Consider the following 25905-nt stretch of genomic DNA (forward strand, 5'->3'; position numbering starts at 1 on the left):
TTATTATAGGCATATTTTTCAGTTACAAGTCCAAGGAGACATTCAGAAGTTGTGACGAGAATGGGATGATTTTTGATGGGGGTGGGGGTTGCTGTCTGCACATGCCTCTGCCCACTGGATGCAGCCCCCAATCATTGCAAAACCCATTGCAAACACCCCCACAGCTTAAAGTCCTCCCTCCTGTCCCCTGCCTTACCCCTGCCCCCTGGATTCCCAGGTGCTTTTTTGAAACCTCGGAGCATCTCCATTCACTTGTATTATTAAGAGAATGGTTCTAGGCCGGGTGCAGTGGCTCACGTCTGTAATTCCAACACTTTGGGAGGCCGAGGATGGCAGATCACCTAAGATCAGGAGTTCAAGACCAGCCTGGCCAACATGGCGAAACCCTGTCTCTAATAGCCAGGCGCGGTGGCAGGCGCTTATGTATTCCGAGCTACTCAGGAGGCTGAGGCAGGAGAATCGCTTGAACCTGGGAGGCGGAGGTTCCAGTGAGCAGAGATCGCGCTATTGCACTCCAGCCTGGGCAACAAAGAGCAAAACTCCGTCTCAAAAAAACAAAACAAAACAAAAAACATCAAAAAAAGAGAACGAGGGCTGGGCACGGTGGCTCACGCCTGTAATCCCAGCACTTTGGGAGGCTGAGGCAGGCGGATCACGAGGTCAGGAGATCAAAGACTATCCTGGCTAACACGGCGAAACCCTGTCTCTACTAAAAATAAAAAAAGCCGGGCGTAGTGGCGGGCGCCTGTAGTCCCAGCTACTTGGGAGGCTGAGGCAGGAGAATGGCGTGAACCTGGGAGGCAGAGCTTGCAGTGAGCCGAGATTGCGCCACTGCACTCCAGCCTGGGCGACAGAGCGAGACTCCGTCTCAAAAAAAAAAAAAAAAAGAGAACGGTTCTGATAGAGGCCCATGTAAACATTTAGGAGCTGTAAATGGTTTGTTCTTTTTTTTTGAGACGGACTCTTGCTCTGTCTCCCAGGCTGGAGTGCAGTGGTGTGATCTCGGCTCACTGCAACCTCTGCCTCCCAGGTTCAAGGGATTCTCCTGCCTCAGCCTCCTGAGTAGCTGGGATTACTGGTGCATGCCACCACGCCCGGCTAATTTTTTGTATTTTTAGTAGAGAACAGGGTTTCACCAAGTTAGCCAGGATGGTCTCGATCCCCTGACCTCCTCCTGATCCACCCACTTCGGCCTCCCAAAGTGCTGGGATTACAGGTGTGAGCCACTGCCCGGCTGTAAATGTTTTTTTTTTTTTTTTTTTTTCGAGATGGAGTCTCGCTCTTTCACCCAGGCTGGAGTGCAGTGGTGCGATCTCGGCTCACTGCAACCTCTACCCGCTAGGTTCAAGTGATTCTCCTGCCTCAGCCTCCTGAGTAGCTGGGATTACAGGCACGCTGTAATTTTTGTACTTTTAGTAGAGACGGGGTTTCACCATCTTGGCCAGGCTGGTTTTGAACTCCTGAGCTCATGATCCACCCGCCTTGGCCCCCCAAAGTGCTGGGATTACAGGCGTGAGCCACCGCGTCTGGCTAACCCGGCTGTAAATGTTTTAACAGTGAAAATGATGGGAGTAATTTCGTGGAATGAAATCAGTGGGTCTGGTAAATTCAAGCCAGAGCCTGCATGCCCCCCAGGGCTGTGCCGCAGTAGAGGTGGGTGGCGGGTGGAGGCCTGGGTGCTGCCCCAGTCCACCTCCTGGGTTGCGGCTGCTAGGCGGCGGCTCTGGGTGACTGCTGTCTGTGTTCCAGTGTTTGTGGGCTACCTGTGCATCGTGCTGCTCATGCTGCTGCTGCTCATCTTCTGGATCGCGCCAGCCCATGGGCCCACCAACATCATGGTCTACATCAGTATCTGCTCCTTGCTGGGCAGTTTCACTGTGCCTTCCACCAAGGGCATCGGGCTGGCGGCCCAAGACATCTTGCATAACAACCCGTCCAGTCAGAGAGCCCTCTGCCTGTGCCTGGTGCTCCTGGCCGTGCTCGGCTGCAGCATCATTGTCCAGTTCAGGTACATCAACAAGGCGCTGGAGTGCTTCGACTCCTCGGTGTTTGGGGCCATCTACTACGTCGTGTTTACCACGCTGGTCCTGCTGGCCTCAGCCATCCTCTTCCGGGAGTGGAGCAACGTGGGTCTGGTGGACTTCTTGGGGATGGCCTGTGGATTCACGACCGTCTCCGTGGGGATTGTCCTTATACAGGTGTTCAAAGAGTTCAATTTCAACCTTGGGGAGATGAACAAATCTAATGTGAAAACAGACTAGAAAACAGACTAGATTCCAATAGGAGCTTGGATGGTTCGAGGAACAGGCATTGGAGGTGGTTTCTGGCCCTAATTGGATGTGAAGTAGAAGAGGTCCTCGATCATGGTGTTAGAATTGACTGGATAGTAACAGGTGGTCTGGTGGACAGTGGGGAGCATGGCTCAGCACCAGAGCAGAGGCCCAGCCAGCCCTCTGCAGCCCAAAGGTGCCCAACGGTTGCGTGGCACCATCTCTCTCTGATGAGACGAATCTCATTTTCATTTCCATTAACCTGGAAGCTTTCATGAATATTCTCTTCTTTTAAAACATTTTAACATTATTTAAACAGAAAAAGATGGGCTCCTTCTGGTTAGTTGTTACAGGATAGCAGAGATATTTTTACTTAGATTACTTTGGAAATGAGAGGTTGTTGTCTTGAACTCTGGCACTGTACAGTGAATGTGTCTGTAGTTGTGTTAGTTTGCATTTAGCATGTATAACTTTCAAGTATGTCATCCAAACAAGAGGCATATACATTAAATTGTTTTTAATCCTCTGACAAGTTGACTCTTCGACCCCCACCCCCACCCGAGACATTTTAATAGTAAATAGAGACAGAGAGAAGAGTTAATGAACATGAGGTAGTGTTCCACTGGCAGGATGAATTTTCAATAGCTCAAATCAATTTCAGTGCCTTTATCACTTGAATTAATTTAACTCTTATTGTGTATATGTTCTTAGATTAGAATAATGCAACTTCCTCGAGTATGCTTTAATATTTCGATATTCAAGTTACAAACGTATAAGGCAGTTAGAAATAATACAGTCACATGTCACTTAATGATAGGGAAACATTCTGAGAAATGCATTGTAAGGTGACTTTATTGTGTGAACATCATGCAGTGCACTTACACAAACCTAGATGGGACACCTATGACCCACCCAGGCCAGATGGTACAGCCTGTTGCTCCTGGGCCACACACCCGTACAGCATGTGACTGCACTGAATATCGCAGGCAATTGTAACACAGTGGTGAGTATTTGTGTTTCCAAACATGGGGAAGGTACAGTAAAACTATGGTATTATAATCTTATGGGACCACCGTCATGTAAGTGGTGTGTCTTTGACAGAAACATGGTTACGTGGTTCATGACTGTATATTCACTGGAAGATAGTCAAGACTAAAGACACACTAGAGCAAATTGACCCGTTTAACATGTGATTATTGTCCAATTAAAGACAGTTGATTTAAGTAGCATGAGGTATTATTTTATTTGTATTCAATCTGTGTACCTGGGATCCAGTATCAAATATATCCACATTCTTTATCAGCAAGTATTTATGGCCATTCAGAAGAAATAAATGAGGTAACTTGATAATAAGGCTAAGTGGGAGAGTACCTGTTCAATAGCTCATATATCGAGTACCCTGTCATACAGGAACAAGTTAAAGGACACAATTGAGATTAGGCTAGCTTCTACAAATTGTAACACACAGTTTTCAAAAGATTTTCTAACAAAAAGCCAATGAATGTAGCCATCTCCTTGTTGTTTGCAATAGCAGAGCATCCTAGAGTTCCTCAGCTAACCTCTCATTATGTGTCTTAAATGCAAAAGAGCCATTAATTATGCCAGTATTTGAATCAAAGAGGTCATTCTCTGTCTATAGTGTTCCCATCCATGTGTTCCAAATGGGAGCAAAGCATGAAGTGATGCACATATTTCACCACGGTATCATGTACTTCATGGCCAGTGTTTTATCTCAGCAGGGAACTATGCCAAGTTGAAAGATGGAGTTGGGTAAAGCAGATTAGGTGAAGTAGAACATAAAATTGAATAGTGCCCAATTAAAGTTCCTCAGTAAGAAAAAAATGTGTTTTTGTAGGCAAAAAGAACATTTCTAAAGTCTCAAGGAATAGCTTCCTAAAGTGTTGAGTGAAGAGGCTAAATAAAACGAGACTAGTTTAATATATAGAGAAAAATACCTTTATGAAGTAAAAGTGTACGTGATGATCATGGGTTGTCAGTGATTTGTGAACTGAGAGCAGCAACAACATTATTTTTAAAAAATTTTAAATCCTCTCTTAATGGATGGTTAACAAATGCTCAAAGTCCATTACTCTTTTTATTGGCTCTTGCAGGTTTTGTTTTTTTATCATCAGTGCTTTTAGGAATGCAGGCCTTAACTTACTGAACTGAGCTTTCTGAAAACGTAATGTAGCAGTATGAATATACTTTTAGGCATAAAAATAGTTTCCTAGGTAAGGGATGTGAGATATTCAAAGAATACATGTGGCTACCAAGTGTAATGAGAAAGTTCATGTGTCACATGAAAATGATCATGTTTGTGTTGCTACAGCTTTCATGGGAAATTTAGTTTAAAGGCAGCTCTTGGTGTACCTTAGTATATTTTAATCCACAATTACACCATTGATACTGAGAGGTGATACCCAATGATCTTCTCTATAATATTCTTAGAGTAGAACAAAATCTCAAAAGTATTAATAGCTCTTCTACCCTTGAAGATGACTGATCCTGGGACAGTTAGAATCTTTCAGGTTTACCTCTGTTCAGCAGATACTTCACTAGGATACATAGCTTTTCTTCCAGTGAAACCAAGTTCATATCATCCATTGTTTTTCAAGCACGTGACACTAGCTTCAAAGTAAATGACGTGACCAGTGGTTGAACAGTCTAATTTTCAAATTTAATATAGAGCATATAACTTCCGATTTAATAGTATTTATTTAAAAAATTTATGTTTTCATCATTCATTTGAAAATGAAAACAAAAGCCCCAAAGTGAGAACTTTGGGGGAGGGCCTAGAACATGGATAGATCTCTTAGTGGTCTTTCCAAAAGTACGTGTACTTGAAATATTTTCATTATCATACTATTCTTTGAAAAAAAAGATGCTTACTGTATACTTGTTTTCAAGCATCCTCTAAAATCAAAGGTTTTGATCACATTATGCCGATTTCCTCTTGATAGATACTTAAATAGGCCGTTTCTCTCCTCTTCTTGGGCAATGCCTTGTTTTCTCTTCTGAATATTTGCATTTGAAAAGATTGCTTCCTGTTCTGCTCATTGATCAAAAGTAGGGCCAATTAAGGATTCTAACTCTAACCCAGCACCACAAAGTCCCCCTGGAGCGTCTTCCCGGCTGGCAGGACCATGCCATCTCTGTGGAGAAGGTGCTGGGGAGGGAAGTCCTTCCAGTGCCACATGGAGCGAGGCCCTGCCCATGCTGGGGACTTTGGGGAAGAGTCTGGTATTCTGGTGGCCTTGCTCAGCTCTCATTGAGATCTTTTCCTACCAGAATGTTAGTGAAATATACTTCACAGCTCTTTGTTCAGCAATAAGGAATATTCTTTCAATTCCTGCTCTTCAAGCCAATTTACTACACCCAGTTGTCTTTCCAGAAGTTCATCCCAGCGGTAATATGTTGGTGTTTGTTCTTCTTTGGATTTCACATCTGTTTTCTGGTAGAAGTGAGCACTGTTCACTTGTGCAGTCGTCTTATTTTCCTTCTTCCTAGATGACTCAGCTCTTTGTAAATGTTGTGCTCAACTTCTAGGGGCCAGCTCTAGACTTTGGAGATGCAGTGTCTCCCAGGTGTGCACAGACACCTGGTCCATGGAAACAGGTGTGATGGGCACAGGCTGCTGCCCTTCTGTCTGGTCGGGGGTTCCTTTTTTTCAAGCTGCTCAGCTAACCCAGAAGAGGGGAGAGAGTGCTCCGGTGGTTCCCAGAGCCCCTCCCATCGCACTGCTCCGACCTGACGCCTGCTCAATCCTGACTTAGGCTTCCTGCCACCAAGCAGGAAACTAGAAAGAGAACATTTCAGTGTAAGGTCTGTTCCCGACGGCATGGATTAGCTTCCGTGTTCTGAAGTTGTCCTTTTCATGGTGTCTGACACCAAGGGCGTTGTTCACCCATCAGGCGGGATTGGATGGAGTCTTGGTGTTTTGCCTTCTCAGGGACCAAAAATGTATCATTGACTCCTTAACAGTGACCTTCCTCCCGAGGACATATCCGTGTTCATTTTTCATAGGTTTTACTCATATTCATAGGTAGATTCTGTTAATGTGAGTTGGAAAGAAAAGACCAATTTGTACACCAGTCACACCACAAGACAGTTTATCATATGAAATACCTCAATTTTTTGTATTCCTCATTTCCACCTCACAGTTGTACTGGTGATGAATTTTAAGGGTCTGTCCTTTAGCTTATAGGTGATGTTTCACATCTGGCCAGATTCTTATACCTCCATTGTATACTTGAAAAGGTTCAGAATTACAGGAACAGCAGTGAGAATTTGGCCCACTACCACGACTCATTTGTTTCATTCACATTCCTCACGTGCAACAACATATTTTAAGAAAATGTAACTTTGTTACATAAAAATATGTTGTCTAGTAAAAAGTTGATACTCAGTAGAATAAGGATCATGTAAATAAACATCTATTTCACATGTACCCAAAAGAATTTAAAAAGCAGAATCCAGGGCCCAGAGCATGAGCCAGGGAGGAGGATGTTTTTCTTCTTTTCTCTATTTTTCCCTAAATCGTGCAAACATAGGTGAGTCTCTTAACCTTTCTGTGCCTCAGTTTTTCTACCTCTAAAGGGGTGGGATGGTTCTTCAAATTGTTTCTAGAACACCGGCACTTTCAGCAGTGTTCTGGTGGCCTGAGATGAGAGCACCGTGTTCAGAAGTGCCTGGGAGTGGCACAGTGGAAACTCTGCTTGCACGGACCATGGAGTCTCCTCAGGACCATGCTGTAGAACACACAGCCTCATGCGCTGAGAAAGCAAAGGAAGTGCTGGGTGTAAAGTTTGCATGATTCCATGAAGCTTTAGTTTTCCTTTTTTTGTTTTAAAAGAAAGGGTTTTATATGTTCTATTGTAAAATATGGAAATTAAACAGGGACTTAAGAAAGCCGCACAGAAAGATCACCTTCTGATGGTGTGATGGGCTCCTGACATTCGGCCGAGGTCTGTATTCTGAAAAAGATTTAATGGCCTGTGAAACACTTGGATTCTGTTGCACTGGATTTGTAATAAATGATGCTGAACTTCCTGCTTCCAAGCAGCTCAACCCTGATGCTGAACTGACACCAGGCGAATGTCAGGGCTCCCAAACCACTAGTGCCAAAGGGTCATGTTGAAAAGTTCAGAATATTCGTCAGAATATAATAATTGCCCCCCACCTTAGTACTTTTGCACTTTACAGAAATTTAGATACTGTTTTTCAGTGGCTTGAGTGTTTTGCCTTTTCAAAGGATAACTTATTTTCTTGAAAATGGAATATAATCATGAAAGAGAGGAAGAAGATGTAAAAAATGTCAAATGTTGATTGGTTGTGTAAAAGTTTTGTCATAGACATGTATTGGGGAGCTTCCAATTAGCATACATAGACACATGTGTCAGTGGCTAAGACCTGCTTATATTTTGCTTTATAGATGTAGTCATAGCATGTTGTTATTGCCTCATGTAAATAAAAAGGCTATTAAGTTTTCCAGTAATATTTATTAATCTGTATGTGTTTTAAAATAAAATAACTTATTTCTAGCTGAACATTTGTTGATTTTTTTTTCCCTTTACTTGAAATGCTCATGTAGTCTCAGGTTCCAGATCATCCCAGTTCCTCATATTTTTCCTATTCTCTTTTTAGAAATGAGTAGCCTAGGCTGGGTGCAGTGGCTCATGCCTGTAATCACAGCACTTTAGGGGGCCAAGGCGGGTGGAACACTTGAGGCCAGGGGTTTGAGACTAGCCTGGTCAACATGGTAAAACCCCATCTCTACTAAAAAATACAAAAATTAGACAGGCATTGTGGTGCACACCTGTAGTCCCAGCTACTCAGCAGGCTGACGCAGGAGAATCACTTGAACTTGGGAGGTAGAGGTTGCAGTGACCAAGATCACAACAGTGCACTCCAGCCTGGACAGCAGAGCAAGACTCCATCTCAAAAAAGAAAAATGACTAGCCTCTAGATCTCTGTAACAATGTAGAAAATGTCTACCTGTGGGCCAGGTGTGGTGGCTCACGCCTGTAATCCCAGCGCTTTGGGAGGCTGAGGTGGGCAGATCACCTGAGGTCGGGAGTTTGAGAGTAGCCTGACCAACATGGAGAAACCCTGTCTGCTAAAAATACAAAATTAGCCAGGGGTGGTGGCGCATGCCTGTAATCACAGCTACTCAGGAGGCCAAGGCAGGAGAATCACTTGAACCTGAGAGGCAGAGGTTGCAGTGAGCCGAGATCACATCATTGCACTCCAGCCTGGGCAACAAGAGCAAAACTTCATCTCAAAAACAAAAAAGGCCAGGTGAGGTGGCTCATGCCTGTAATCCCAGCACTTTGGGAGGCCAAGGCAGGCAGGTCACGAGGTCAGGAATTCCAGATCAGCCTGGCCAACATGGTGAAACCCCGTCTCTACTAAAAATACAAAAATTATCTGGGCGTGGTAGTGTATGCCTGTAATCCCAGGTACTCTGGAGGCTGAGGCAGGAGAATCACTTAAACCCAGGAGGTGGAGGTTGCAGCGAGCCGAGATTGTGCCACTGCACTCTAGCCTGGACGACAAGAGTGAAACTCCGTCTTGGAAAAAAAGAAAAAGAAAATGTCTACCTGTTCATCTACCTTAGGGAGGAAATCCATGATGTATGCAGAAATTCCCTATCCTGTGACTATCTCTTGATCCAATGAAGTGATAGTATTAAATAAAACCAGCTCTATTTTAATATGTTAGTACCTTTGACATGTTTTTGAGTTGTGTAACATCATTTTACATTTTTAGCCTGTAGAAAATGAGACAATCAGAACACATTTTCATACTTCAAGCATCATTAGAAATCTTGTTGCTAATCTTCTTTAGTGTCCTATAATTTTCTTTGTTTTGTTTTGTTTTGTTTTGTTTTTTTGAGAGAAAAGGTCTCACTCTCTTACAGTCATAGCCCACTGCAGCCTCGAACTGCTAGGCTCAAGCGACCCTCCTGTGTCAGCCTCCGTAGTAGCTAGGACTACAGGCCTGTGCCTCCACACCTGGGTAATTTTTAAATTTTTTTGCAGAGACAAGGTCTAGTTATGTTGCTCAGACTGGTGTCCTATAAGTTATTTTATCAAATGAGAAAAAATGAGTAAGATTTTTTTCTTAGTGTCTATCCCAAAAGATTTAATTATTCACATTTTGATCAAAGTATACTTATACAGAAATCAAGAACAAACATTTTATGAAATCACCAAATGCATCTATGGATAACTCCAGATAGGTTTTCGGGGCTGCGAAGTGTATTAATGCCAAATTCTGCTGTCATTAAACAAAAGCTTGCATTGGTTGGTTACTACTATAGAGTAGTTTGTGCTAGCTGCTAGCCAAGCCTTCCCTGCAAGGCACTTGTCCTAGAATTTCTGTGTTGCTTAGTTACATCCATCCCACCCATCTGATGACCATTCGTTTTGACATCGTCAGCATGTTTGTTGTAGTATTAGTCACACTTACTTGTTCACCATTAGTTTGAACCTCACATGATAGTTTTAAAAAGGTTTTTAGTTGGAGAGGTGAGACACAGACAAGAAACAGATATAAAAGATCTAGGTACCTCTGTGGCCAGGCACGGTGGCTCACGCCTGTAATCCCAGCACTTTGGGAGGCCGAGGCAGGCGGATTACCTGAGGTCAGGGGTTCGAGACCAGTCTGACCAACATGGAGAAACCCCCATCTCTACTAAAAATACATAATTAGCAGAGCGTGTTGGTGCATGTCTGTAATCCCAGCTATTCTGGAGGCTGAGGCAGGAGAATTGCTTGAACCCGGGAGGCGGAGGTTGCGGTGAGCTGAGATCGCGCCTTTGCACTGCAGCCTGGGCAACAAAAGCGAAACTCTGTCTTAAAAAAAAAAAAAGATCAAAGATCTAGGTATCTCTCTATTACCAGTCCAAAGAGGACAGGATTCATTCCAGCCGAGCACATGAGAAAGAGGAGTGGAACTGGATGGTGGCGAGCAGGACAGCGGTGGTACTGACCAAGTAACAAACACGAGTCTGTGAAAATCACTGAGATGATGGACCAGAGGGTGGAGAGAAGGTCAGACCAGGTTGCTTATCTATAACACTGAATCTGTTTTATTTTTGACAGACATTTGGGGGATCCCAGCATCTTCTCCTTCCCTTAATTTGGCATACTTACTGTGTTAGTTTTTTCTTTTTTTTTTTTTTTTTTTTTTTTTTTTTTGAGACGGAGTCTTGCTCTGTCACCCAGGCTGGAGTGCAGTGGCGCGATCTCGGCTCACTGCAAGCTCCGCCTCCCGGGTTCACGCCATTCTCCTGCCTCAGCCTCTCCGAGTAGCTGGGACTACAGGCGCCCGCCACCACGCCCGGCTAATTTTTTGTATTTTTGGTAGAGACGGGGTTTCACCGTGGTCTCGATCTCCTGACCTCGTGATCCGCCCGCCTCGGCCTCCCAAAGTGCTGGGATTACAAGCGTGAGCCACCGCGCCCGGCTGTGTTAGTTTTTTCTTACGGCTCTTCACAAGTTACATACCTTGTAGCTTAAAACAACACACGCGTATCATCTTACAATTCTGGAGGTTAGAAGTTCCACATAAGCTTTGCTGGGCTAAAATCAAGGTGCAGACAGGATTACGTCCCTCTGGAAGCTCCTGGGAAGAGTCTCATCCCTGCTTTTTCGGTTTCTAGAGGCCACCTTTGTATCTTGCCTCATGGCTCCTTCCTCCATCTTTGAAGCCAGCAATGTCACCACTCTCATCACTCATCCATCATCATAGCTTACTCTCTGATTCTGACACTCCTGTCACCCTCTTGGAAGGATCTTCATGACTGCTTTGGGCCCACATGGACAATCCAGGGTCAGCTCCCTCTCTCAAGATCCTTAGTTGCCTCTGCAGAGCCCCTTTTGCCATGTAAGGTGGCACAGTCACAAGTTTCAAGGTGAGGATGTGGATATCTTTGGGCATTCTGCTTACCACATCCACTTACCATTTTACCAAGTGAGGCAGTTCATAAAAGCCAACTCCTGGCTTTTAATCACTATCCTACTGTTCTACCTCAATTCACCTTGAGTTATTCCTATATTTTTCAGAAAGTTTCTCCCTGCTCACTTCCAACAAATGTTTTGGAAAATGCCCTACTACATTTGTAGGTCATCGATGGCCTTGAATAAACTAAGTAATATTAATTGAAAAGTATTCATATAATAGAAATGCTTTAAAATGGCGGGGAATTATCAGGGAACCTGCCCCGATAGTCACGTAGGTTCTTTTCTATTTTCCCTAAGCATTGGCCGGTTTGAGAAATAAAGGGACAGAGTACAAAAGAGAGAAATTTTAAAGCTGGGCACTTGGGGGAGACATCACATGTCGGTAGGTTCCGTGATGCCCCCCAAGCCACAAAACCAGCAAGTTATTATTAGGGATTTTCAAAAGGGGAGGGAGTGTGCAAATAGGTGTGGGTCACAGACATCAAGTACTTTACAAGGTAATAGAATATCACAAGGCAAATGGAGGCAGGGTGAGATCACAGGACCATAGGACGAGGTGAAATTAGAATTGCTAATGAAGTTTCAGGCACCATTGTCACTGATAACATCATATCAGGAGACAGGGTTTTAAGAGCAACCGGTCTGACCAAAAATTTTTTTTTTTGAGGTTTGCAATTTTTTTTTTTTTTTTTTTTTTTTTGAGACGGAGTCTCGCTCTGTCGCCCAGGCTAGAGTGCAGTGGCGCGATCTCGGCTCACTGCAAGCTCCGCCTCCCGGGTTCACGCCATTCTCCTGCCTCAGCCTCTCCGAGTAGCTGGGACTACAGGCGCCCGCCACCGCGCCCGGCTAATTTTTTGTATTTTTAGTAGAGACGGGGTTTCACCGTGGTCTCGATCTCCTGACCTCGTGATCCGCCCGCCTCGGCCTCCCAAAGTGCTGGGATTACAAGCGTGAGCCACCGCGCCCGGCCGAGGTTTGCAATTTTATTAAGAAAACAAGGCTGGGCGCGGTGGCTCACGCTTGTAATCTCAGCACTTTGGGAGGCCGAGGCGGGCGGATCACGAGGTCAGGAGATCAAGACCACGGTGAAACCCTGTCTCTACTAAAAATACGAAAAAAAAATTAGCCGGGCGTGGTGGCGGGCGCCTGTAGTCCCAGCTACTCGGAGAGGCTGAGGCAGGAGAATGGCGTGAACCCGGGAGGTGGAGCTTGCAGTGAGCCGAGATTGCGCCACTGCACTCCAGCCTGGGCGACAGAGTGAGACTCCGTCTCCAAAAAAAAAAAAAAAAAAAAAAGAAAACAAAACTTCAACCTATATAAAAAGAAAAGAGCTTCCGTTCCAGCAGGCGGCACCATGGTGGGAGCAGCGGCTAAGTCTGCGGGACACCGAGCTGCTCGGGCCTGCCATGCACCCCCTGCACCTCCAGCCCGGCCAAAATTTATTAGGCAGGAATTTCTTCTTCCTAATAAGCCTGTGAGCACTATGGGAGACTGGGGTCTATTTCACCCCACAGTCTACAGACCATAAAGGACGGCCACACCCAGGGGTCCAGTTCAGAGACCCACTCCCAGGTGCATATTCTCTTTCCCAGGGATGTTCCTTGCTGAGAAAAAGAATTCAGCAATATTTCTCCCATTTGCTTTTGAAAGAAGAGAAATATGGTTCTGTTCCACCCAGCTCACCTGTGGTCAGAGTTTAAGGTTATCTCTCTTATTCCCTGAACAATTGCTGTTGTCCTGCTCTTTTTTCAAGGTGCCCAGATTTCATATTGTTCAAACACACATGCTCTACAATTTGTGCAGTTAACGCAATTATCACATGGTCCTGAGGCGACATACATCCTCCTTGGCTTACGAGATGACACGATTAAGAGATTAAAATAAAGACAGGCATAGGAAATCACAAGGGTATTGATTGGGGAAGTGATAAGTGTCCATGAAATCTTTACAATTCATGTTTAGAGAATGCAGTAAAGACAGGCGTAAGAAATTATAAAAGTATTAATTTGGGGAACTAATAAATGTCCATGAAATCTTCACAATCCATGTTTTTCTGCCATGGCTTCATTCAGTCCCTCCATTTGGGGTCCCTGACTTCCCACAACAGGTAATGCCACTGTTCATTTTGGAAGGACAAAGGGCAATTTTAACTAGTGATGGGTTGAGGTAAAGAAAAAATGATCATCTGCTTTGCTGTTTTGATGCTTCTGTTGTAACAAAACCAAAACATACAAGAGTAATTTGGGAACAATTTATACATAAGAAAACTATTTGATTTCCTAATACATGATTTTTAAAAATACTGTTTTAAAGCTGTTGAAGTCTTGTCATTGTTACAGAAGCACAGGCCAGACTTCTTGCTTCTGTGCTTCTGTAACAATGACAAGATTTCAACAGCTTTACTGGGGTATAATTGACATATAATAAACTGCACATATATAAAATGTGTGATTTGGTAAGTTTTGACAAGTGTCTTATGATGAAAACATTGCCATAAACAAAACACTGAACATCCCCATCACACCAAAGTTTCTTTTTGACCCACTGCAATCCCTTCACCCTCCTTGCCTCCTCTACTCCTAGGGACCCATTTATCTGCTTTCTGTCACTATACATGGGCTTCCATTTCCTAGGCTTTTATATAAATGTGATCATTGAGTACACACTGTTTTTTTGATCTGCTTGTTTCACTTACATAATTATTTTGAGACTCAGCTATGTTAAGGCATGTATCAGTAGTTCATTCCCCTACCTTTTTTTTTTTTTTTTTGAGGCTTTTTTTTTAGGAGTTTTGCTCTTGTCCCCCAGACTGGAGTGCAATGGTGCGATCTCAGCTCACTGCAAGCTCCGCCTCCTGGGTTCCCGCCGTTCTCCTGTCTCAGCCTCCCGAGTAACTGATACTACAGGTGCCCGCCACCATGCCCGGCTAATTTTTGTATTTTTAGTAAAGACGGGGTTTCACCATGTTAGCTGGGATGGTCTCAATCTCCTGACCTTGTGATCCGCCCATCTCGGCCTCCCAAAGTGCTGGGATTACAGGTGTGAGCCACTGTGCCCGGCCTGCAAGTATTTTTATGGATACATTTCTGTTGAGTAAATACTCAGGAGTAGAACTGCCAGGTCATTTGGTCGGTGTATGTTTAACTTTTTAAGAAACTGTCAACCAATTTTCCAAGGAAATTGTCCCATTTTACAATTCCACCAGTAGTGTATGAGAAGGAGTTAGAGTTTCAAAACTTTAAAAATATCTCATGACAACTGCTTGAACACTCAAGAGTATACAAGATGTACAACATCATGGGATGGAGAAGTGATGTGGGCATGTAAGAAGTCTGCAGCATATTAGCAAGGTATATATACACTTATAAAGACAATGCACTGTGCAGTGTGGGAGGAGGTGTCTGGTGGGAGGTCCAGATAATGACAGAAAGCTGATTAGATGAGGCGGAGCTCCAGCTGGCAGAAAGGAGTGACAAGCAAATTCATTCGTTAGGTTAAATTAACATATCGACACCTAAGTATTCCTGTTCATATGAACAAACCACTACTGTATTACTCATCTGCCTCCTAGAGCAGCAGTTCCCAACCCTTTTGGTACCAAGGACTGGTTTCGTAGAAGACAATTTTTCCACAGATGTTGGGGAAGAGGGGGGCGCAGAGGATGTTTTCGGGATGAAAGTGTCCCACCTCAGATCATCAGGCATTATTTAGATTCTCATAAGGAGTGTGCAACCCAGATCCCTCACATGCACAGTTCACAATAGGGTTCACACTCCTATGAGAATCTAATGCTTCCACTGATCTGAGGAGGAAGCTGATGGGAGGAGGAGCTCTGGCTGCAATGTGAACAATGGGGAGTGACTGTAAACACAGATGAAGCTTCACTTGCTTGCCTGCCTTTCACTTCCTGTTGTGGCCCAGTTCCTAACAGGCCACGGCCCCATACTGGTCTGCTGCCCAGGGGGTTGGGGACGTCTGTCCTAGAGCTATTTGTTGGCATCTGTATCAGTTAGTTATTGCTACATACCAATCTACCCCAAAATAAGTGGCTAAGACAATAGTAATTTATTGTTCCTCATGTGTTTATGGGTTAATGGGGCAGTTTTGCTGACTTGCCCCACCTTGGCTCAGTGGCTGGTCTCAATGCTGGTCAGCCAGCATTTACCTGGGTGGCTTTGCTGCTTGCCTTGCCCCACGTGGTCCCCTCCTCCAGTAGGCTAGTCCAGGCATCATAATTTAGGCTGGAACTGCCACATGTTCTTGGCCAAAGCCCAAGGCCAGTACAGATTCAGGAAATAGAGTGGAGCTGCAAAGTCACTGCGAAATGTGTGGGAAATTGGAGCCATTTTTCATCAATCTACCATATCACCTGAGACCAACTTGTCAACCATCTTTCAATATTCAATGGAATTCCTTATCTGACCGTGTCATCTAGCCAAAACATGGCTGAGACCAAAGAAAGTAATAGATCCTCTAAGCCAGTTCTAAGATGCAAGTAATAAGTCCCCTGAGTCAGTTTTAAGATGATTGCTAGGTTCATGGCAGATTGAAAGCTTTAAAATTAGAAGCTGCATAGTGACCTAGACCAAAACCAGAGTGGTCAGGGGCTGTGTATACAGTCTAGAACACAACAGTCCAATAGGATTAGAGCCTGAAAAGGACAAATGATAATCTGGTGTTTTGTTTCAATAAGCGCATAATTCATTTTATAAAGATCCTCACCCCACATGATTTGAATTTCATATAATAGTGTTTTTGTGTCTAGTCACAACCTGGAACAACATTCCTAAGGGACTCTACACCTGCAACCAAGGAATCATTGATTTACTAGGAGGTCTCAATCTAGCTGGCTACTCTTTGCTTCTTACAAATGAGCTCTGTCTTTGACTACTTCTGCAGAAACCACGTTGGCGCATCCCAAGGAATTTCTCCTTTCCAGGAGGAGCCAAGGCAGGATAGCCTAACAGTTGGTTTCCTATACATCTCATGAAAAATAAATCTGCGCTTTGGGACGCTGAGGCGGGTGAATCACGAGGTCAAGAGATCGAGACCATCATGGCCAACATGGTGAAACCCTGTCTCTACTAAAAATGCAAAAATTGGCCGGGCGCGGTGGCTCATGCCTGTAATCCCAGCACTTTGGGAGGCCAAGGAGGGCGGATCACGAGGTCAGGAGTTCGAAACCAGCCTGGCCAACATGGTGAAACCCCCGTCTCCACTAAAAATACAAAAATTAGCTGGGTGTGGTGGTGCGCACCTGTAATCCCAGCTACTGGGGAGGCTGAGGCAGGAGAATGGCTTCATTGAACCAAGGATGCAGAGGTTGCAGTAAGCCGAGATCATGTCACTGCGCTCCAGCCTGGGTGACAAGCAAGACTCCGTCTCAAAAAAAAAAAAAAAAAAAAAAAAATTAGCCGGGTGTGGTGGCGCCGCCTACAGTCCCAGCTATTCGGGAGGCTGAGGCAGGAGAATCCCTTGAACCGGGGAGGCAGAGTTTGCAGTGAGCCGAGATCGTGCCACCGCACTCCAGTCTGGCGACAGAGCGAGACTCTGTCTCGAAATCAATCAATCAATTAATCATTCAATCAATCTGTTCTCAGTGTCTTGAGGCAGGCTTTCACCAAACCTCAACCTCGCATCTATTCCGGGACCCGGTCAATAAGGAAGGGTCCAGAGGTGGTCGAACTACCACAGCTATTTCGGCTCCGCCCCGTCCCGCCCTCAGCTTTGGACCGACCCTTTCCCCTGCCTCTTGCCCTCTTTGGAGCACCGTTCCCCTATGGCATCGCCCGGGGACACCAATTAAATGCAGCTTCACACTGTGACTGCCCCTGGGAACCCTCATTTTATTTTATTTTATTTATTTATTTATTTTTGAGACGGAGTCTCGCTCTGTCGCCCAGGCTGGAGTGCAGTGGCTGATCTCGGCTCACTGCAACCTCCGCCTCCCGGGTTCAAGCGATTCCCCTGCCTCAGCCTCTGGAGTAGCTGAGATTACAGGCGCGCACCAACACGCCCACCTAATTTTTGTAGTTTTAGTAGAGATGCGGTTTCCCCATGTTGGTCACGTTGGTCTCGAACTCCTGACCTCGTGATCCGCCCGCCTCGGCCTCCCAAAGTGCTGGGATTACAGGTGTTAGCCACCCCGCCCGGACGGAACCCTCATTTTATTTTATTTTTTTTTTTGAGACGGAGTCTCGCTCTGTCGCCCAGGCTGGAGTGCAGTGGCGGGATCTCCGCTCACTGCAAGCTGCGCCTCCCGGGTTTGCGCCATTCACCTGCCTCAGGGTCCCGAGTAGCTGGGACTACAGGCACCCGCCACCACGCCCGGCTAATTTTTTGTATTTTCAGTAGGGACGGGGTTTCACCGTGTTAGCCAGGATGATCTCGATCTCCTGACCTCGGGATCCGCCCGCCTCGGCCTCCCAAAGTGCTGGGATTACAGGCGTGAGCCACAGCGCCGGGCCCGGAATCCTCGTTTTAAATAAGGGCCACGCCGGAGTTTGATTTTGAACCGCCACCTAGCAGAATACTGTACTGCTTACTATCCTTCCAGCTTGGTCCCTCGCCAGGTCCGGCCTGGATCCTGCGACCCGCCCCCGCCCCGCCCCGCCCCCGCCCCGCCCCGCCCCCGCCCCGCCCCGCCCCCGCCCCGTCCCCGCCCCCGTCCCCGCCCCTGCACGCTACGCGCCCCGCCCTCCGCGCTCAGCCGACTGGAGCCTCGTAAAGGAACCGGAACCCGGCGGGAGAGAGCACCGGGCGCGGGGTGTATGTGGTGCGGCACTGCGCGTGCGCGCGAGGCGTCTTGCGTCATTTAGCCGCGCGTAGGTTTTCCGGCGCCGGCCCTCGGTCCCGGCAGCGGTGGTGACGGCGGTGCCGGAGGTTGTCCTTGGCAGGTTTTCCTCGGCGCTTCTCCATGGAGGAGGCGGTGCGAACGGCTTCAGCCCCGAATGCTCGCATCTCCCACTGGACGGCGACGAAGGCGGTGGCCCTGCGAGCGCAGGACTGGGCGGCCTGTGTGGGGGTGTGAGCCGCGGTGCCCCAGGCTGCGCCGCCGAGGGGAAGCGGCGCGGCCGGCCGGCCGACTAGGGTGAGGTCGCCACTCCTTCCTTTCAGGCAAGCGAGAAGGGGCTGACTTGATGGCGAGCCAGCCGGTCTTGTGTCGGAGAAGGGTTCTTCGGGCAACTTTCCTTTCCGGGTGTTCTGAGTCGGAAGCGGTTTTCCTGGTAATCCTCAGTGAGGAAACCCACCGTGAATAGGCTTGCCGTTCAGTCCCACAGAAGCCTCGCTCGTTGGCCATGTCGGGGACGCATATTCATTAAGTTCATTAAAATAGTTTCATTTGTCTTTGTGAGTTTTAGAAGGTGGCTTCAGCTGCTGCGGGGATGATAACTTACAGTTAAACAAGCCTTAGAAGTCTGCTGTGACGTTTTGAGCCTGGCTGTTTTAATTTCCTTTTATAAAATCACGGAATCCTATTTCCTTCTCTATACAATTGCGCAAAACTGTGTGTTTACTTTTGTGTTTGTGCCTCCTTAACTTCTTTCCTAGGTTGTCAGCTCATTTAATACAGGACTGCAAGTTAAGTTCTGTTTCTAGAAATCCTGTGTATAGCCATGTGCCTGGTTAGTACTTTTTTTAGTAAGAGGAAATAGCAGAGTCGAGAGTTTCCATTCCAGTAAGCTGCCTGTCGAAGCAGTAGTTACGCTCGATTGAGTAGGTTTTATGTTGATTGGTTGGCAAAATGAGTATGAAGGCTAGTAACCAAATTTTAAAAAGTACTTAGTAACTTTAGTCTTTTGCCTGCTTCTGTGTTTTCTTCTTTCTAGGCTGGAGCTACTCGGCCAGGGTTTAAGACTTTAAATGAGGATAAAGGGTGGTATTTACGAGGAAATGAGAGTGAATAAGTCATCTCTAACCTCTCCCAGCCTTTTTTTCATAAGAGAGACCATATTAAACTTACATGTAAGTTAAAATTGTAACATAACTAATATTGTTGCCTAGTTAGGGTTGGAGATTTAGGTTCCGTAATATTTATAAGTACAGTACTGCTTTGAAAAATTATTAGCCAAGTGAGAGGTTGGAAAAAATTAAATCTAACTTATGTATTTAATTTTTCTGAGCCAAGGTCTTGCTCTGTGCCCAGGCTAGAGGGTGCGATCTGGGCTCACTGCAACTTCCGCCTCCCAGGCTCAAGTGGTCCTCCCACCTCAGCCTCCCCAGCAGCTGGGACCACAGACGTGTGGCACCATACCTGGCTAATTTTTGTATTTTTTTTTAGAACCAGAGTTTCACCATGTTACACCGGTTGATCTCCTAATCTTGGACTTAAGGGATCCAACCACCTTGGCCTCCAAAGTGCGGGGATTACAGGCGTGAGCCACCGAGCCGGGCCTAAGCTAACTTAGATAGCAGTGGAAACCAAGTAGTAAAGATTTCGTAGAAAACTAAGAGCGCTATAGTTTTTTTTTTTTTTGAGATGTAGTCTGGCTCTGTCACCTGGGCTGGAGTGCGGTGGCACGATCTCTACTCACTGCAACCTCCGCCTCCCGGGTTCATGCTTTTCTCCTGCCTCAGCCTCCCGAGTAGCTGGGATTACAGGAGCCGGCCACCACGCTCAGCTAATTTTTGTATTTTTAGTAGAGACGGGGTTTCACCATGTTGGCCAGGCTGGTCTCGAACTCCTGACCTCAGGTGATCCGCCTGCCTCGGCCTCCCAAAGTGCTGGGATTACAGGCGTGAGCCACCGCGCCTGACCTAAGAGCTCTAAAGTGTTAATGTAATGTGGGCAGCCTGGTGTAGAAGTAAAGTCCCTTTCTATGTGGTCCTCTGCATGTGAGTCTTTTTTACCTCTGGGAGGTTTCCTTAGCTGTAAAATGATACCTTCATCTCATTGCGTAGAAGATAAATGAGTAGAAATGATGCATGGAATAGTGCCTAGGGAGGTGCTCAGTAAGTGGTAGCTGTTGTTAGGGAGAGATAATAAAAATAATTTAACATGTTTTCAGAATGTTTCTAATAGGTAAATATGGTTTACTCATATTTAAAACACATGAGTTTGAATATTACTTTTTTTCATAGACGGTATAAGCTTCATTTAAACTCTGATTTATTTGATTGCTATACATTGCAATATTGAACAGAAAAGACTTCTGTAGAGAAAAGGTGGGGTGGGGGTGGGAGAGGAAATGGGAGATTTAGGTCACAGGATACAAAGTAGCAGATATTCAGGATGTACAACTTGAGAACTACAGCTAATGAAATTGTATTAGAGATTTTCCTTCAGCGAGTAGATTTTAGCTGCTTTTGTCATAAAAAAGTAACTATATGAGATGATAGATACGTTGATTTGCTCTACTATGGTAACTGTGTTACTATCTGTATGTTTCCCATAACATAAATCTCAAATATACACAGTTTACAAAGATTTATCTATATTGTAGAATTAAATACACCTCTCAGACTAGATTAGAGCATGCTTAAACATTTCTGCATATCCATTTGTTTTATGTAAATAAACTTGGAACAGAACTACTTAAATAGTTCTATAATGGCTCCAGATGAAAATAAATTATGATCTGGCCAAATAAATGGGTTGCAGATCTGTTCCTTGCCTTTTGGATTTGTGTGTGGCCCATAGCGCCCCACGTGATCTGACACTCACCTTTTTTTTTTTTTTCTGAGATGCAGTTTCACTCTTGTTGCCCAGGCTGGAGTGCAGCTGTGGGATCTCGGCTCACTGCAACCTCCGCCCTCCAGTTTCTAGCGATTCTCCTGCCTCAGCCTCCCGAGTAGCTGGGATTACAGGTGCCCGCCACCATGCCTGGCTAATTTTTGTATTTTTAGTAGAGATGGGGTTTCACCATGTTGGTCAGGCTGGTCTCGAACTCCTGACCTCATGATCCACCCGCCTCGACCTCCCAAAGTGCTGGGATTATAGGCGTGAGCCACCGTGCCCAGCCGGACACTCGCTTTTTCACGCTAATGTATCTCACCTGCCCTCACTCAAAATCAGCCACAGTGGCCTTTGTTTAGGAAACTGCACACCTGCTCACACCTCAGAACCCCTGCACTAGCTTCTCTCTCATTTGTTCTTTTCAAAAAGCTCTTTGAAGCTTCTACTCAAGTGTTACCTGCTCAGCAAGGCCTCCTGACTACGATCATTAAAATAGAATTCCCCAACTCAACTCCCCAGTGCCCTTCACATGTTTTATTTTTTACCATAACATTTGCCACTTTTCCAGAATAATGTCTTTATTTCGTTTATTATTTCGCTCTACCTCTAGCAGGAGATAACCCCATGTGGGCTGTTGTACCCCTGCTCCGAGAATATTGTACGTGCTCAGTAAATGTTGGTTGGTTAAATGATATAAGCAAGCCACATGTTCACTGGGAGCCACACTGAAGGCAGTACGAGTTAAGTACCAAAGTAACCGTAACAGAGGGGTAGTTAGTGTCAACCAAATATGGAGGAGAAAAGGTAGGAGCAGGTTAGAATAGCAGCAGAGTGCTGACCGGGGTAGAACACAGGATATGTGAAATATGGTATGGGAAATAAGATCTAGGCCGGACGCGGTGGCTCACGCCTGTAATCCTAGCACTTTGGGAGGCTGAGGCAGGAGGATCACCCGAGGTCAGGAGTTCAAGACCAGCCTGACCAACGTGGCAAAACCCCATCTCTACTAAAAATACAAAAATTAGCTGGGCGTGGTGGCAGGCACCTGTAATCCCAGTTACTGAGGAGGCTGAGGGAGGAGAATCACTTGAACCTGGGAGGCAGAGGTTGCAGTGAGCCGAGATCATGCCACTGCACTCCAGCCTGGGGGACAGAGCGAGACTCTGCATCCAAAAAATTAAAAAACGCAAAAAATTTGCCTGGTGTAGTGGTGGGCGCCTGTAGTCCCAGCTACTCGGGAGGCTGAGGCAGGAGAATGGCATGAACCTGGGAGGCGGAGCTTGCAGTGAGCAGAGATCATGTCACTGCACTCCAGCCTGGGCAACAGTGAGACTCCGTCTCAAAAAAAAAAAGATCTAAAAGGTAGGTTTGGAACAAATGGTGCAGGGTCTTTGTTACTAGTTTACACAATTTGGTCTTCTTGCTACAAACAGGGGTCGTGATTCTAAATTCTTAAGCAGAAGGCTGAGATTGGCAGAGATGAGGAGGCCTGGATTATAGTTCTGCTTCTGCTACCTCAGCTGTGTGATGTGTTACTTAACATCTCTGGACCTGGGCCAGGCGCGGTGGCTCACGCCTGTAATCCCAGCACTTTGGGACACCAAGGCTGTTGGATCACGAGGTCAGGAGATCAAGACCATCCTGGCTAACACGGTGAAACCCCGTCTCTACTAAAAATACAAAAAAATTAGCCGGGCGTGGTGGCGGGCGCCTGTAGTCCTAGCTACTCAGGAGGCTGAGGCAGGAGAATGGCATGAACCTGGGAGGTGGAGCTTGCAGTGAGCCAAGATAGCGCCACTGTACTCCAGCCTCGGCAACAGAGCGAGACTCCATCTAAAAAAAAAAAAATCTGGACCTGGTTCCTCATTGTGGGCCCTTATCACATATCTTTTTAATTAAGGGTTTGTTAAAATGAAATGTCAAAAGTGCTGTGAAAAGTTTAAGGCTGTCTATGCACTTCAGTTGGTGTAATTTTTTCAATTTTTTTCTTTTTTTTTGAGACGGAGTCTCGCCCTGTTGCCCAGGCTGGAGTGCAGTGGTGCAGTCTTGGGTCACTGCAACCTCAGCCTCCCGGGTTCAAGCGATTCTCCTGCCTCAGCCTCACCAGTAGCCGGGATTACAGGCACCCGCCCTCACGGCAAATACAAAAAAATAATTTTTGTGTTTTTGTAGAGATGGGGTTTCACCAGGTTGGCCAGGTATGTTTTGTGGAGACCAGGTTTCACCATGTTGGCCAGGCTGGTCTCGAACTCCTGACCTCAGGTGATCTTCCCACCTCAGCCTCCCAAGGTGCTGGGGATACAGGTGTGAGCCACCGTGCTCGGCCCAGTTGTTGTAATTTTTAAAGTTTGCTAACTTTGGTGATTGTGTTGCCTACTGATAATCATTTTGCAAAGCAGGTGCTAGTTTAGGTTTTCCTTATTAGAATACTAGTTCATTTTTGCCTGTTCCTTAAATCACGTGTTTTCCACATTTTTTAAGAAGGTGGACCAATTTCATAATTTTCTTTTATTTGAGATGTATTTATTCCATTTTTGACATGCTTTATGTTTAATGAAAGTTCTCATTACAAATATTAGTAAAATCAATTGTGAAAACTGAATTTGTTGGCTGGGAGTGGTGGCTCACTTCTGTAATCCCAGCACGTTGGGAGGCCAAGGTGGGCGGATCACAAAGTCAGGAGTTCGAGATCAGCCTGGCCAACATAGTGAAACCCTGTCTGTACTAAAAATACAAAACATTAGCCGAGCGTGGCAGTACACATCTGTAATCGCAGCTATGTGGGAGGCTGAGGCAGGAGAATCGCTTGAACCCGGGGAGACAGAGGTTGCAGTGAGCTGAGATGTCGCCATCGCACTCCAGCCCGGGCGACAGTGCGAGACTGCGACTCAAAAAACAAAAAAGAATTTGTTAAAATTTAGAGAGAACAAGCAGAACAAAAAAATTAGCTAGGTGTGGTGGTATGCGCCTGTGGTCCTGTCGATTTGAGTGGCTGAGGTCAGAGATCGCTGCAACCCAGGCATTTGAGACAGCAGTGAGCTATGATCGCAGCACTGCACTCCAGCCTGGGAAACAGCGAGATACTGTCAACAACAACAACAACAAAAACCCTTCCCCTCCCACAAACAAAGAGAATAAGCAGAAAATCATAAGAGTCTTTAAAAGTGTTTAAAACGTCAGTAGGTTATTTTTGGAATTTTTAATTCTCTTAGTTGTGGAGTCCTTGAGGATAGGCCCTTTGATCCTCCTTACAGCTTCAGTGCCTGGCAGATAATAGCTGCTCAGTGTTTGTTGAGCAATGGTCACAGTTGGGATTACTCCCCTGAGTCCCCCTAAGTAAATTGGGCAGGTGAACCACATGGAGCTCATCATCTGTGGTTTGGGAACCTAGTTGAAGTGAAATTTAGAAAGTTTTACTGTTTATCTGTCTTTAATACTGGCCCTGCCTCATGGCTAATTCTTATGAATAAAAAATATCTCTGTTGCAGGCTCTCCCAGCTGTGATTGACCTTCAGTTACAGAGAGAGGGAGCAGAGTGGGACCAGGTCTGAGAATAGTGAAGCAACTCATTCCTTTCAGGACATTCCCTCTGATGTCCTGTTTTCAAACTGTAAGTCAGAATGAGATCACTTATATTCTTGGTGGCAGAAGGCTGCTTTGTAATTTGAAGGCTTGCAAATTGTATGCTGCTTGTCATCCCCCAGCCCTCCACACATACACACTGGTACAGTTCCATGAGTGAAGAAACAAAACAACCAGATCACCTTATTTGGTGATATGCCTCATTCTAGAAAGGCTTGTAAATCAAATTTGCTACTGTAAATGAGTGCCTTTTGTGGGGAAACCACCACAAAAAACCTAAGTAATTGTTTTTAAGGAACTTAAAGAGTTTACCTTGAAGTAGAACAGTAATTGAGAATTAAATTTAAAAGGCTAAGTAAATAGTGGAAAGAAGAGAAAATGCCTGTGGGCTGGAGTTAATTGCAGAAGTCTTTGTAGCACAGCTTAAGGTGTACCCTGGCCTTGAGTGGAGAGCGGGCTTTGGGTTGCAGGAGGAGGAGGGGAGGGCCTGTCTGAGGGTGTGAGGTTCCTGTGTTAGGAATGAAGTGGGCAGGAGAGGGGTGCCTGGCCAAGGGGACTCTCGAAAGCCATATGCACGTGATGGACCCATCTGGTCAGAAAAGGCCTTCTCTCTGCTTTTTGTGTTTGAAATTTCCCGTAACACATAGACTAAAATAAAAGGGAAAGGGGAAAATAGATTTTAAATAGCATCATGAAACATTAAGTAAAGTAAATGTGGAGAATATCTCATATGATAGCCTTAGTAAGGTTAGGAATAATGTTCAGTGGCCTTAGGATTAAATGAGTAAAATTCCATTATATGTGTTGTTTTAATCGCCTCTTTACCTTGTCAGTGGGAGAAGGATTTCCATCCCACAGTACTGACACTGGGCAGACGAGATGGACGGAAGTTTCTTAGTCTTTCACTCAGGATAGAACGGAGAACCAGGGGCTGCGGGAGGCAGGCTGTGTGGTAACGAGAGTGGCTATGGTTCCTGCAGAAAGACTTGAATAATTGCTTTAAGAATTCCTTGGGCGGGCAGGGCAATGGGGCCTACTCCTCAGGCATAAGCTGGAACTGTACCTGTGCCTGGTCACTGTGATGAGAATTGTTTGGCATCATGGGGAGGGAAACTTGCCCTGAGGCCATTAAAAGCTCCCAGTTTATACCAGATGTCGAGGCAACATGTAATATTGGGTCTTAACGTTAGACTTACACCACATGTATGTAACTTGCATTTAGTGAAAGTTAACATTAAGTGTTAGAAAATATTAGTAAATTAAGTAGTTACAAATCAGTTATTTGAAAGTCAGGTTCATAGTCCAAGTAAAATCTGGGCAGGATGCAGTGGCTGACACCTGTAATCTACCACTTTGGGAGGCCGAGGCAGGCAGATCACTTGAGCTCAGGAGTTCGGGACCAGCCTGGACA

General features: G+C 45.6%; 2 protein-coding genes across 17 annotated transcripts in view; both read left to right on the plus strand.

The window, feature by feature from the left end:
* The window catches only part of NIPA1 (NIPA magnesium transporter 1), a 46010-nt gene extending 38194 nt beyond the window's left edge, over positions 1 to 7816 (plus strand). Inside the window, exon 5 of the mRNA XM_055262543.2 lies at positions 1750 to 7816. Coding sequence (XP_055118518.1) covers positions 1750 to 2261 — 512 coding nt within the window. The 3' untranslated portion in view covers positions 2262 to 7816. The remainder of the gene's footprint in view (positions 1 to 1749) is intronic.
* A 10143-nt stretch (positions 7817 to 17959) lies between these two features.
* The window catches only part of NIPA2 (NIPA magnesium transporter 2), a 28644-nt gene continuing 20698 nt past the window's right edge, over positions 17960 to 25905 (plus strand). For 2 of the 16 annotated variants that reach the window (XM_063631237.1, XM_063631248.1), the window contains exons 1-2: positions 18049 to 18352; positions 19066 to 19201. The gene's annotated coding sequence lies outside the window, so the exon portion shown is untranslated. Of the gene's footprint in view, positions 18353 to 19065; positions 19202 to 24400; positions 24523 to 25905 lie in introns of all 16 variants that reach the window. The other 14 variants (XM_063631241.1, XM_055262537.2, XM_063631244.1 and 11 more) reach the window with 14 other exon arrangements.

This window comes from Symphalangus syndactylus, chromosome 22 (assembly GCF_028878055.3).
Source record: "Symphalangus syndactylus isolate Jambi chromosome 22, NHGRI_mSymSyn1-v2.1_pri, whole genome shotgun sequence".
NCBI classification, from domain to species: domain Eukaryota; kingdom Metazoa; phylum Chordata; class Mammalia; order Primates; family Hylobatidae; genus Symphalangus; species Symphalangus syndactylus.